Source organism: Gavialis gangeticus, unplaced genomic scaffold (assembly GCF_001723915.1).
Source record: "Gavialis gangeticus isolate Ggan-Ray unplaced genomic scaffold, GavGan_comp1, whole genome shotgun sequence".
Classification (NCBI taxonomy): Eukaryota; Metazoa; Chordata; order Crocodylia; family Gavialidae; genus Gavialis; species Gavialis gangeticus.
In genome coordinates, this window is record NW_017729029.1 from 4729391 (window position 1) to 4743704 (window position 14314).

General features: G+C 44.5%; 1 protein-coding gene across 1 annotated transcript; it reads left to right on the forward strand.

Moving 5' to 3' along the window:
* Positions 1-539: 539 nt before the first annotated feature.
* On the forward strand, positions 540-8010 carry LOC109300488. Its single transcript, XM_019521138.1, has 2 exons — positions 540-656; positions 6709-8010. The coding sequence occupies exons 1-2, from the start codon at positions 619-621 to the stop codon at positions 7400-7402; spliced, it is 732 nt and encodes a 243-aa protein (XP_019376683.1). The 5' UTR covers positions 540-618; the 3' UTR covers positions 7403-8010.
* Positions 8011-14314: the final 6304 nt, after the last annotated feature.

Here is a 14314-nt window from a genome sequence, read left to right on the forward strand (position 1 = left end):
CAGCAAAAGTATCCTGGTAGTCCTGATTCTGATCATGGTGTCATTCCATTGACAGTATGGAATTATCCTTAGTTGCTTCAGTGTAAATCCATTCAGATTCAAGCTCTACCTACCCTGACAACCCAAATACAAACACTAAGCCAGCTTTTCTTTACCCCAGGAATTGATAGTTTTTTCTTGACTTCAGATGGAAGTTATACTTAGTAAAGGTATCATGTGGTGAGTGAATTAGATTGTAAACAAATTTGATCTTTCAGTCATGAATGATGTGTCTTATAGGTCGTATGACATCCAGACAAATTAGAGTTTTACCATCATCTTGGCCTCCTTTTGTCTCTTTTATGTGGTTCGAGGAATGACGTGTTTACTGCTATACGCAACCCAAGCCTTAACTTTTCCAGGCAGTGTGAAGTTAGTAACTGCAATGATTCAAACAGTTCTTGTGAAACCTGCTTTGGCGATGCTGCCTAGCAAAACAAATTCAGATTAATGTAGTCCAATAGTATGCAACATAGACGTGCTACAGACTACATGAAGCTATATATATACAAATCAGGAAGCAATTAAAGGGGAACAGCATATTTTAGCAGAGCTACAACTCATTCACAGAGTGCCCTGATGGAGGAAACTAGCCTTGGCTGTGTTTGCCAGCAAAAGTAAGTATTTTGCCAGTTTTATTTCACTGATTAAACATTAACAGCTCTTAATTAAAGTCAGGATTCCTTGAGAAGTTTTGTTTAGACTTGGTTATTCTCCATTTCTGTTTATTCTCTGACATGGAGTTGTGAAGAATTTTGTACTGAAATGTTTGTTTTATGTGATATTATTGTATTGCTATTGGAGGACAGGTGCATGATAATGCAGGCTATGAAATTATTCTCTGAATATGAACTATCCTTGGAGCACAGACCTGAACCGCACTATCACTCCTTCAGGCTCTTCCTCCTCCTTTGGTAGCCATGTTCCAAAAGCAGAGGTTCATAAATTCATAGATTGTAGGGATGGAAGGGACCTTGGAAAATCATTGCATCCATTGCCCTGCACCAAGCAGGAAAGACAGCCGTGGTCAAGTGAGTCCAGCAAAGTGGTCATCCAGTCTCCTCTTGATCTCCAAGGTAGGCGACTGCACCATCTCTTGTGGGAGCTTATTCCACCATCTGAATACCCTGGCTGTGAAGAAGTTTTTCTTAATGTTGAGCCTGAAACGGTCTTCCAGGAGTTTGTGACCATTGCTCCTGGTTTCCCCCAAGGTTGCCCTGGTTAACAGTTGTTCACCGAGCCCTTGATGTATGCCCCTGATGTAGCAGTAAGCTGCTACCAAGTCCCCTTTCAGCCTTCTCTTGTTCAGGCTGAACAGTCCAGGTCCCTCAGCCTTACCTCGTATGGCTTGCCGTGCAAGTTTCTGATTATACGGGTGGCCCTTCTCTGGACTCTCTCGAGCTTTTCCATGTCCTTGTTGAAGTGTGGTGCCCAGAACTGGATGCAGTACTTCATCTGTAGTCCCACCAGTACTGAGTACAGCGGAAGAATCACTTCCTTGGTTTTGCTGGAGATGCATTGACTGATACACGCCAGAGTATTATTTGCTAGGGCTGTGCGAAACAGCTATGTTTTGTTTCAGTTCTGGATTTGGCTGTTTCGGAGGACAGTTATTCATTTTGGTGTTTTGGATTACTGTTCTGTTTCAATTTAGCTGAATCTGTTTCGGAGTTTTGATGCTATTTCAGTGCTGATTCAGAGATTCAGATTGGCTGGTGAGAGGCAGGCACAGCTAGGCGGCTGCAGGTTCTCCTGTGGCTCCTCCAGCTATGCCTGCCTCTCCCCAGGCAGGGGTAGCTGTGGGAGAAGCCCCCATGGCTGCCCTGCCTAGCCCCATCCCCTGTTTGGCCCTAGCCTTCTGGCACTAAAAAAAAAGCCCCGCACTCACCGGCTGCAGCAGCTGTAGTCAGGGCTTTTGACAGCTTGTGAAAGAGCCCCCCATGCAGTGGGGGGCAGTGGGGATTGCCCCCCCCAGCACCTGAGCAGCAGCTGCCCCATGGTGTGGGTGCAGCACTGTGTGCTCTCTGGGACCTCCAGCCACTGAGGCCGAGTGGTGCTGGGCTCCAGAAGACAGGGGGGCCACCCCAGCTCCCAGACAGTGCGCAGCACCCTGCCAAGCTGCGCTGCTCCCGTGTGATGCAACAGTTGCTGTGTGGGTGCCAAGTGGGGGATGATCCCCACTTCCCCCTGCTGTCCCCACTGCCCCATGCTGCATGAGCCCTCAGAGGCCCTGATTGCCACTGCTAGAGCCAGTGAGTACGAGGCTTTTTTTTTTTTTTTTGAAGTGCCAGGAGGCTTGGGCTGGGTGGGGGATGGGGCCGGTCAGGGCAGCCATGGGGGGCTTCTCCAGTGGCTCCCCCGACCCAGGGAGAGGCAGGCACAGTCAGAGAAGCTGCGGAAAAGCCCCTATGGATGTCCTGTCTGGCCCCATCCCCCAGGCTACCGGAACTTAAAAAAAAAAAAAAAGTCCTGCATTTACTGGCTTCAGGAGCAGTGATCAGGGTCTCTGAGGGCTTGTGGCAGAACTCCTGCATGCAGCGCGGGGGAGTGGCTGGCAGCAGGGATGCCCCCCGCCCCCCCGCTTGGCACCCACGCAGCAGCTGTTGTATCATGCAGGTGCAGCATGGCTTGGCAGGATACTGTGCACTGTCTGGAAGCTGGGGTGGCTCCACCTGTCAGCCAGAGCCTGGCACTACTCAGCCCCAGTGGCCCCAGCTCCCAGACAGTGTGCAGCGTCCTGCCGAGCTGTGCTGCATCTGTGCAATGCGATCACTGCCATGCGGGTGCCAAGCGAGGGGGGGGGGCAATCCCCACTGCCCCCCACTGCTCTGCGCTGTGTACAGAGGCTCTGCTATGAGCCCTCAGAGGCCCTGATCACTGCTAGTGCAGCCACTAAGTGCAGGGCTTTATATTTATTTATTTATTAGTGCTGGGAGGCTAGGGCCAGGTGGGGGGTGGGGCCAGTTGCATGCAGGAGCTCTGCTTCTGCCCCGGTGGGAAGAGCCATGAAAGAAGTCCTCATGGCTGCCCTGCCCAGCCCCATCCCCTGCCCGGTCCATCCTCCCAGCATTTTAAAAGGAAGGCTGCAGGGTTGTGCTGGACTATTTCTGGAGTGCACCTCTGAAACAACTCCAAAAGCTTTTGGATGGTTTTATTTTGTTTAAGAGATGTTTCAGAACCTTCCGTTTCATTTCAGATTTGGTGTTTTGGGTGCCAAAATGGGCTGACACATCTTTGAAATGAAACGGCTGCTGTAATGGTCGCACAGATATATTATGGCTGCACACACCTCTTTCTTCCCTGGCCTTCCCTCTATCCCCCCAGCCCTGGCTGACTTCCAGAACCTAGTGCACAGGCATATTTTTTGTCTGTGTGAGGTCTTCTACACCTCGTTAAACTCATTAAGTGGCCCATCAACTGAAATAGTTGCCCACCCCGAGCTAGAGTCATTAGGAGGCCAAATTAACAAACAACCCAGAAATATGTAACCATATTTGATGGGAGATGAGAAAGTCACTAATTTTAGCCCTGTTGAACACATAGAATAATATGTCAGTGTTTGCTAAACAGAAATTGTTAAAGGACTAACAGGCTATTTTCAGTCTTTTAAAAGGATATTACAAACAAGAACAGCATTTTTTGTTATAAAATGTGCTTGGAAATGGCATATGGCCTCTAGATGGTTATCATAAAAAATGTATGATTACAGCAGATAGCAGTGTGGCCAGGTTCTAGTTATTTAGTGTTTGAAATTGGCTTCCAAAGGTTGCAACTTTAATACTCCTGATAAATACAAATACAAAAGCTGACGCGCATGGTGGAGGCCATGATGGTTTTGCTAGCAGGACTGAAACTACTTTTCTTACAGGCAGCTTTGGCAGCCTCACAGGCTTCTGTAAAGAAGAGCGTCTATGACAAAAGAAGAAAGGTGATCAAAGGAAAAGCGAAAGACCAACTACATGAACTAGATCAATGATTCTCAACCTTTTTAAATTCAGGGCACTGCTCTGTAACATCTTTTAATTTGACAGAGTTCTGGTCGAGAATCACTGCTGTGCTGCCTCAGCTTACTTCATTGGGTCTCACCTGGGTGCTGTTGCCACCATGACCAATTGAACCTGCCCTGGAAAGGGCTGCAGCACCAGTGCATGCTTCTTCCTGCATTATGGTTATCTGAAAAACCTAAAGCAGGCAGGAGAACCCACTCTTGTGGTGGAGGTAGCCGCCTTCCTGCATTTTGAAGGGCTAGAGTGGGTAGGGGGAGAGCTAGAGCTGCAAGTTCCCCCCTCAAAACATAGACCCATCCTCTTCCCAAGCAGCCATGAGGCTTCTGCTGCCAGTGGAAGCAAAGAAGTGGGAGTAGGACTTGACATTCCTGCACCTGCACCACCTCCAGAAATAGGCAGCAGAATGGCCATCTCCTCCACCCCAATTTCATCTCCCAGCATGAGCCTCCCACTGCCACAGAAGGAGGTGGAGCTGGAACCAGGGGATCTGAGCGCCTTAGCTAAAGCAATTCTGGGGACCGAGGAGAAATCTGAGTTTGTGCTCCATACCCCTCAAAGTTCCCCGAGACCCAGGTCTCCTTCTCCTGAAAGCACCTTGGAGGAGGTTGAGGTTGAGGTTGTGGAGTCTTAGACAAGTGGCTCAGCTGAGTCAGCTCCTCCTGCTGTTGTACCTCAGCCTGCTGAGGAGGGGGATAAGGCAGGATCCCCACCCCCAAACCAGAAGCGGGGGAGTAGTGTAGTGTGGGATCATTCTGAGGTGGCAGATGATCCCAGGTTTGCTATCTGCCAGCACAGCTAAAGGCAGATCAGCCAGAGGACCTGCCACCTGCCTTTACAGCACGCTTCATATTAATCTTTCCTGTGCTGGAAAATGTGTGTGTGTGTGTGTCTGACTTCTTCTGTGTTGTGTGTTTTCTTTACTTTGTGCTATGTGTGGACTCTGCTATAATGATTATGATTGATTATTAGTAACTATATATAGTGTCTTCTTCTGTGATGTGATATGAATTAGGAATGTGAATATGTGACTTCTTCTGTGTTGTGTTTTCTTTACTCTGTGTTGTGTGTGGACTCTGCTATGATGATATTAATCTCAATCTGAATCTCTATGAAACTTCTTCTGTGTTGTCTTTAGTCTGTATGTCAACTAACTATAACTAATAATATTAATAATTAATAACTATATATAATCTTTTCTTCTATGAATATCTGACTTCTTCTATGATGTGTGTGAGAGTGTGTAATGTATGCTTCCCTGCACAGTGATGAATCACACTGCCAGGGAAAGCACTGAACTTTCTTTTTAAAAAGTATTGGAAAAAAACAGAGAACAAATATAAATTAAAGAAGTGAATTGGATAAGTAAAGAAGAAAGATTCTAAGCTAAGCTAAGCTATATCCTATCCAATCCTTTCTAAGAGCAAACAGGAGCAGGCAACTGAGTAAGAAGTCAAGTCAGTCCAGTACCTTTTAGATGCTGTTGCTCACTCAGACAGAACAAGCTCACAAAAGGCACAGGAAGCCTGCAGACAGAGGCTTTTATATTGTTTCTATGTCCCTCCCCAAGACACTGTGATTGGAAGGGGACTCCGGGAGAGATCACACTCACTGGCCAGCTAAAGATGTCAGTCCTTCCTCCCCCGCTCCCTCTCCCTCTTCTAAGTTTCTGTTTCCCCTGAAACACCACCTCTGAATCTCCAAATCTCCAAGTCTTTTCTGAATCGATTCAGAAAGTTTTAAGCTTCTAATGATTCAATTCAGATTTGGAGATTCAGCCTCTGAATCAGGCCAGATCTTCTCCGAATCAAATCATGAGCTGAAGCTTCACACAGCCCTACCTCTTTCTTTTTAACTCCCAAACTTACAATCCTTTCTCTTTACTGACTTGGCTTCTATTGGTGACGTTTGCAGAACTTGTCAGATATGTGGCAAGTAGAAGACAGATTGTCCTAGACAGTAGCCTCTTTCTCAAAAGGGATTTCCAGAAGCTTACAGAAGTGTGAAAATGAGTTTTCTAGGAATCCTAGCAAATGGCAGTATCAGGAATGGAATACTTTCTTGCCAATAGTTACAGTGTTCTTACTGAAATAACTTGGATGCATTTCCCATTTCTTGGAAGGGATCCTTCCTGACCTTTTAAAAGATTTGCGTATTTTTCTGAATGATATGCACCAGCTGTATCCTTAATTTCTTTTAATATGTCAGATATCATATTTGGGCAGGGGGAACCTCACTAAAAACTTAAAAAAATACCAATATACTAATCTACTTTCCTATCATAATTTCCAGAACAATAAGTACAAATAAGAGGAATATGTATGGGGTGAACATGGGAAACAAATTATGGATATCAGGCCATATTCCAACTTCAGTTACACTCATACACCCATAACTGAACTGACTCCAGATTGCCATTGTTATTAACTAGAGTCATATTTTTATCCTTTAAATCTATCCTCAGTTGCTTTCAAAACTGTTGCAATGTTCGGGGGGGGGCGGGGTTTGCAATAAATGTTAGGAAGCTGGATAACAACCCCGTGTCATGACTGTAGTATAGTAAGGCAAAGGCTAGCTAGTATCTAGAATAAACGTGGAAAAAATTTGAAGTTGTCTGAAATCTATCCTGCTTATACTTAAACAGTCTTTTCTATGTCTATTACAGGATATGTTCCTTAATTAATATTTTCATGAAGAGGGACCACATGAGAGATCTCAGAAGATACCTGGTACTCAAATATATCCAGTACTTAGTCTTGCCTTCTTCGAATACTCTCCTCACACTTTTGGGATTGTTGGGCAGCCTATATACAACACTCATCTTGAAGTCTCCAAATATTTCATACAAATGCACTGTTGTTTTTATTTCAGATCTAGCGAAAGCAGACAGTCTCGTTTTTGTTAGCATGGTTTCCAAAGGGATCGTACAGACATTTGATGCTCAAATCCTACCTGCAACTTTTACAACAACCCTGTTGCAGAATTTCCTTACTGCAAACACACATATTAGTTACATGCTGCTAAGCTGCGTTGCTTGTGAGGCACTTTTGATAACCCTGTTTCCAGTAGAATCTCGCCATATAAGAACGGTGAAGCATGCCAGACAGACATCTAATATAATATGGAGTTTAGTAATTGCAGAGTGCATCATATTTCAGATGGAAGGATTCCAAGAAGATGACATTGCCTCTTTTGGCATCAACCGTCAATATATTTGGTTGTTCCAGTTCTCTTACATGGCAGCATCTCTCCTCAGATCACTTACTTCCTTCATAGGGTTGTCTTTAAGGATCATCAATGTATACATTTATTACAAAATATTTTTTAATGCATCTAACACAGGAGGCAGCAAAACTTGACTCGCAGGCCATATCTGGCCCTCAGATGATTCTATCTAGCGCATGAGCAGGTGTCATGGGTGGTGGCTCTGACTCCAGCTTCTGCTGGTGCCACAGGGGACACTGAGAGGAAGCAGCCCTGCCTGTCTGCCTAGCTCTATGTGACAGGTCCTGGGCAAGCTGTGCTTGGGCCCCAGCACCCACTTTAGGCTGGTCTGGTGGTGCCCCACCTGCCTGCAGCTCAGAGCTGGTGAGAGCCATCCTGGGCACTAGGGCCCTGTGGTGGGTACTCCATATCTGTGCCTGGAGGTGGTGAGCTTCCCTGGCCTCACGTTGCCCTGTGCAGCACTGCAGTCTGGCCAGGCCACTTGCTGCCTCCTGACTACAGCCAGCAAGGCTCCTGTCCCATCTGCCCTAGTGAGGCTTCCCCCAGCACCCTGGGCCTAGGGCTAGGGCTGGGGCTCCTCCTGGGAGAAAGGGGATCCCTGAGCTGCAGGTGGGCACAGGCTTCATGGCCTTTGTGGGGAGCTGGAGTAGGCTGGAGGGGGCTGCTGGGCTTCCTTGGGCTTTGTGGGGGTAAGTGTAGGCAGGAAGGGGTGGGGGACAAGTGGGCTTGGGGTGCTGGTTCTTAAGGGGCATGTCAGGGTGCAGGCTGAGGCAGGAGCTCCCTTGTGATGGAGGCGGGGGAAGTGGCAGGGATCTGCTGGGGGTGGGGGTGTCCCCCCTTACTCAAGTGTTCTGCTGTCTGGTTTTGGTTCCCTTGGGAAAGAGACTTTATTTTCAACTGTTATGACATTGCCTCTATATACTCTGCTCAAAAAACCATAAATCAGGACAAAAATTATTTTTTGAAATAAAATTAAAATATTTTATAGTAGATGCTTGACTATAGATAATAAACAAGTCATATGCTAAAAAATTGTTAAAACGATATCTTCACCATTAATTTTATGTGTGCAACCCTCAACATCTCATCAAATCTCAGTAAGTGGCTCTCCAGCCAAAATAATTGCCCACTCCTAATCTAACAGATTTATGGTAAAGACAGAGTAACGCTCCTCCTAGAAAGACCTTTCTTTGTAGCCAATGTTTGAATACATTTCCAACATGATTTTAATGTGCTGGTTTGAATTTGACACATAGAAGCCAAGATCAAGACTCAAATTTTGGACCAGGTATTGGGTGGGACGTGTAGACTCTGAGGTGTTCATCATGCTAAACTGATAGGTAAAAGGTGATATGTCCTTCAATGTGGAAACCAAATAAAGATAGATAGGGAGGATTTTCCATGTAGATGGACTGTTCTCAGATGATAGCTTGTTACCTGTCCAGCCATGATCAACAGACAGAGTTCTGTGAGTATCATAACAAGTCCAAGTTGCTATACCATAGCATGCTACTTGGAGTTACTTTTGTCTGTTTGTCTTAAAACATGAGGAAATGGCTTCTACCTCCAATCAAATCTGGAGGGATGAAATATGACTTCCCTAAATGGATACTCTACAGTGAAGGAGCCAGTGAAGGAAGCCCATCAACGGATTCACAGAAGTTTAGGGCTGAAAGGCAACTTGTGAGATCATCAGGTCCAACCCCCCTGCTTTGGGCAGGAAAGACTTCTTAGTCTCCTTTTGAAGATCTCCAGGGTAGATGCCTGCACTACCCCCACATTCCAGAGGCTGGTCACATGAATCGTGAAGACATTTTTACCTTTATCAAGTCTGAAACCCTCTTCTAGGAGTTTATGACTGTTGCTCCTGCTTTTCCCCTGGGGCGCTTTGATGGATAGTTGTTCACTTAGCCCCTGATGCTCTTCCCTGATATATATGTAAGCTGCCACCAAATGCCCCGGAAGTCTTCTCTTTTCTAGACTGAACAGTCCTATATCTGTCAATCTTTCCTCATATGGCTTTCTCTTCAGGCCTCTAATTATATGAGTGGCTCTTCTCTGGATTCTCTCAAGCTTCTCCACAGCCTTCTTGAAGTCCAGCGCTTCTGGATGCAGTACGGGATGCAGTACTCCAGCTGCGGCCTCACTAATGCTGAGGAGAGCAGGAGAATAACTTCCTTAGTGTTGCTTGAGATATATCGGTTGATGCATGCCAGTATATTGTTTGCTCTGTTGTAGCATCACACTGGTGGCTTATATTCATTTTATGGTCAATTATGACCCCCAGGTCCCTTTTGGATGTGGTGCTAGCTAGCGTGGCACCTCCGAGCCTGTAAGTTTGTTGTGGATATTTCCACCCCAGATGGAGCACTTTACACTTCTCAGTGTTCAGCAGCATCTGGTTCTGGTCCACCCATCTAACTAATCTGTCTAGGTCCACCTGGATCATCCACCTACCCTGAGGTGTGGTCGCACTTCCCCACAGCTTAGTGTCATTGGCAAACTTTGCCAGTGCGCTTTTCACCCCCATATCCAGATCATTGATGAAGATGTTGAAAAGCACTGGTCTGAGTCCCAAACCCTGGGGGACCCCACTGGCTACCTTCCACCAGGTCGACACAGATCTGTCTATTAGTACTCTCTGGGTCTGACCCCGCAGCCAGTTTCCCACCCATTGAATTGTTGGAGAACCTATTGAAGAGGCAACCATGCTTAGGAAAGCTCTGCTCTAAATATGCAGTGAGGGAAAGACTAGCACTATCAAAATGGTTTCCAGATCCCATGAGTTGCATGGGAAGGAGGTGACGGCTATGAATCTGCTTGTGACTATCCTGATGGCAGAGGGAAAAGCTTGGTGTACCTACTACACGGGGTCTCCCCAGTGTCTATGATAGGAGCCCCATTTCAGTTCTATCAAGTTTTTGCCTTTGCAAGAAATTGTTTATCAAAAAAGTCCCCAAAATTGCCTCTTCAAACACTAATTCACAACAAAGCACAAAATCAGGAACCTACAACATGTCACAGGTTAAAGCAGGCACTGCACTGCTGATGCCCTGACACTGCACTGACAGACAAGAAACTGGTTAATATATGCTCACTGAATGTGTAGCTAGTGCAGTTCAGAGATACTCTCCTGACAAACAACATGGCTCAAGTTCATACGAACCATAATAACACCCTTAGAATATAGTTTATAGGTGACAGAAATGTTCATTTTGCTCATTCCCTGTTGCTTTGAAGAGGGAATGTGGTTTTAAGGCACTTTCAAAATGACTGGCATCTATTCTTGGTTCCACTGCCTCTTGTTTTATGATCTTAGATAAGTCCTGTACGTCATCTCTCTGTCCCAATTTTCAAAGGTGCTAACCACTCATATTTTAGGCAATAGGAAGTGTAAGTGGTCAGCAACACTGAATAACCAAAGTCTGTTGTCTCAGGTTGAGCACTGCAAAATTTAGGCACATCAAAAATTAACTGCTGCTATAGAAAACTTTGCCTTTGACAACCATGCCAGAGTTTCCTCATTTTTAAAAGACAGTGATAATAATTATATTACCAACTTCACAAGGGTGTTGAGAGACTTGATTTTTGTCAAGTGATTTGAAAACAGGATGGTGGCAATAAAAATGAAAAACCGAACTAGCAGGAATTAAAACCACCAGTTGCTGAACTTCCACATATGGCTTATATCTATTGTGCTGTGACATTGTCCAGATACTCCTCCACAAGGTTTCTTTTCAAAGGAAAAGCTAATCTGTGCAGGGTTCAGAATGAAAACCAGAACTCATGACCAGAGCCAGCTCAGAATTTCAGTCAGCCCTAAATGGTTTCCATTAGACCCTTGCAGCCAAGACTGCATTCCCATATAACTGGAGAAACTCCATTGACAGCTGCAGTTTTTCTGTATTTACTCTGATGTAAGCAAAACAAGGAGTTGATTCCTTGTGACACATTTTCAGAGGGGGCACAGTTCATCCTCTGAAGCTCCACATGTAACACTACACACACAGAGGCATGGTCAACTTGAAGAGTTAAGGGAGTAAAGAAGCATTTTCAAGCACTATGGTTGCTCTCAGCTCCACTGCCAAATTGCTAAGATTTTGCAATCATATCTGACTACTTTTAAAAATATTTTTACCCCATTTACTAGGTTAGAATCACACAAAGGGACACCATGAACCTGAGTTTATACAAACTACTGACTATACTGAATTTCTTCCAATATAGAGGAAATTAATTTTTCTCCAAACCTTTCTGTTCAGGTATAGTAATCTTAGGTGTTACTGAATGACATCTGTTTCTGAGAAAGTCATGTGATGTTTTAGCTGATGAAGTCTAACTTTGCCTGCATACTTTTTTCCTGGTAAACATTCACCTGGCACTCAAGTCTTTACCCAAATATGCTGATGAGGTTTTTCAGTGGCACTCTCTGTCTATTCCTTCCCTTTACTTTGTGTTTACTATGATCCTCAGTTGGTTTGTCACATCCCATGTAGACTCTGCAGCAAGGTTGGGTCTCTGATGGTTTATATATGGTGTCTACTACTTTTTTGGGTACCCAGAATCAAACCACAATTAACCACACAGAAGTACCTGGTGGAGTATGAGGGCTGAAGGTGTCAAGCTCTTTCACATAAATACCAGGATTTTCAAAACTGCTCAAATCGCTCTGGCAACAAGGATAAGTCTTAGTCTAAGTTAGGAATAACTTATAGAGGCAGGAAGGACCTGCTTAAATATGAATATGTTTAACAAGTAACAAGAATATCTAGACATACTGTGGTAAATTCAAGACAAGAAGGTAATGAAACATTTCTGACATGACATGAGTACTCAAAGTTCAGAAGAAAAAGAAAACTCAGGGCTAGTTTTCTAGCTATGAATTTACTAGAATTTGTAATCGATTCATTTAGTGAAAAACTGGGGCAATTTCTTAAGGTTAGAATTTCCCTATGTTTTCTGGTCCTTTTTAATTTTACTATAGATTCATTTTATTAACATGATTCATTGGTAAATGTGCCTACTCAAGAGATCTTTCTAAATGTTACTTTGAAGAAGATAATTTCTTTCACAGGATGCCATTCATGGGCAGCTCTTTGACACGTAAAGCACAGTAACACGAAGGTAACTGTTTGCTGTACACAGTTAACTTTACAACATAAAACCTCAAGTTTTGATAACTTACTTAAAAACAAAAAGCTGCTCCCTGTATTTATGTAAAAATGATTTGCTGCTCCATCTGTGTTTCTAAGCACAAATAATATTATGATAATATTATGATTATAATAATATATATTATTATAAAAATGTCTAAGTTTCAAAAGTATCTTTCCTTCATCAACACAACTCTGAACCAATCCTACAAAAAACAGATGCAGTGGAATCACTTATCTCATGTAAGTGATTTCATTGACTTGGATGAGGACCTTTATGTTTGTAAGATGATGGAGTTTTTCACTTATGATGCCACAATACAGCTCAAATGATATTGTCTGAATTTTACAAGGTGGCTCCCTCATCCAAAAAACAAAGAGATTCAAAGCTAACACTCAATCTTCTGATTTTGGAAATAAAATAAAATAAGCTTTATGTGCAGCTTTCTTTAAAAACAAAGAAAAAATTTAAAAAGTCCCTCAGCAGGTTATCTTAATCCAGAATACAGCAGTTTGTTCAAGGCTTTATTTAAAATCCTGCTTGTCACAGTGAAGAGAATTCTTTTACCCACCCATGCAGACAGAGGAAGTAACGGGTACATTAGGAGTTTTGCCAGGTAGAGAAGAGGAAGGGGGGGAGAAAAGCTGGCTGAGATGCTGTCATTCATGAGAGCTGGTGCTTTGGGGGTGGCAAAGATGTGGGGAAGATCCAGTCTGACAACTCTTTGATGCTTTTTCCTCTGTACAGTCAGTGTACTAGGGGGAAGGGAATTTTCACTTGTCCCTTGTTTGTAACAACAGCTGTGAATTCTTTTGGCGGGGGGAAGGAGAAGCAGGGAAAGAAATATAGATATGATTTCTCCCTTTGTTGCCCATAGAAGGCCCCACTGCCCGAGTAAGTGACTTGAGCTTCACACTGGAAAGAACGTGTGGCAGTGAGAAGCTAACATGCCACACTGACATTACTATGACCATGGATGAGCAGATCCACCAGGCATGATACTGCAATACAAGCAGATAAAAATAACTTGTAATAGCTTTTAAGTTTGCCCAGGGAGAAAGTCTCCTCTCTGAAGCAGGGAACACAACGGAACTAATCAGTCACCGTGCTTGTTAGTGCTGTGACACACCTCCAGCATTTCCTAAATTATTATGGTCACCATGCTCAGGGGACACAGTAGAAGACATCCCTGTTCCAAAGCTTTTCCAGAAGAGGTGGGAGCAGCTTGGGAAGGGAGGTGGTTACTGTGGGCCTACTGTGGGGCCTGAGAGATCTTTTTGATGATCATGCTAACATGTTGGCTTGTTTCAAATGTGTCTAAATATTCTCATTCCAAACTAGATACTTTGCTTCCTTTGTTAACATTTGTTAATCTCGCTCAGTGGGGTTTAGTTCTCCAGCCAGGCCTGAGTCTATGTTTGTCTAGCATCCAGTCAAACTGCTTTGTCACTTTAATGCCAGTCATACCAGTCACGTGTACAAGCAATTCAAGCAAAGCCAAAAGGAACGGAGGAAAACCAAGTTAAGAACATGTTGGCATTCCAGTCATGTTCCCAGTTGTGTTAATAAGCAAATGTGACGGGCTGGCTGGTGGTGATTTAGCCCAGGGGTTTTGAAAGAGTAAAAGATGATTGGAGTGCTTGGGATTCCCTTTCCTCAAAATCAGGCCTCAGAGACTCACCCTCCATGTCCCCTGATTGGCCCCTTGGGTCACCTGGAGGGGGATAAAAGAGGCAGCACAGCTGACTCGGGAGGGACCAGCAAGGGACCACAAGGAAGGAGTTTCAAAGAGCTGGCAAGAGCTGGGCCAGCGCGGCGGGAGCAGTTGCTCCAGAAGAGCCTGAAGGAGTGGGACCTGCAGGCAGCAGTTGGACCCTCAGCAGCATGGCGTG

Excerpts from the sequence above, each read along its gene's own strand:
- LOC109300488 (XM_019521138.1), top strand. The coding sequence starts at position 619 with ATGGAGGAAACTAGCCTTGGCTGTGTTTGCCAGCAAAA. Across the intron at positions 657-6,708 it reads GGCTGTGTTTGCCAGCAAAA|GATATGTTCCTTAATTAATA; the intron begins GTAAGTATTTTG and ends TGTCTATTACAG.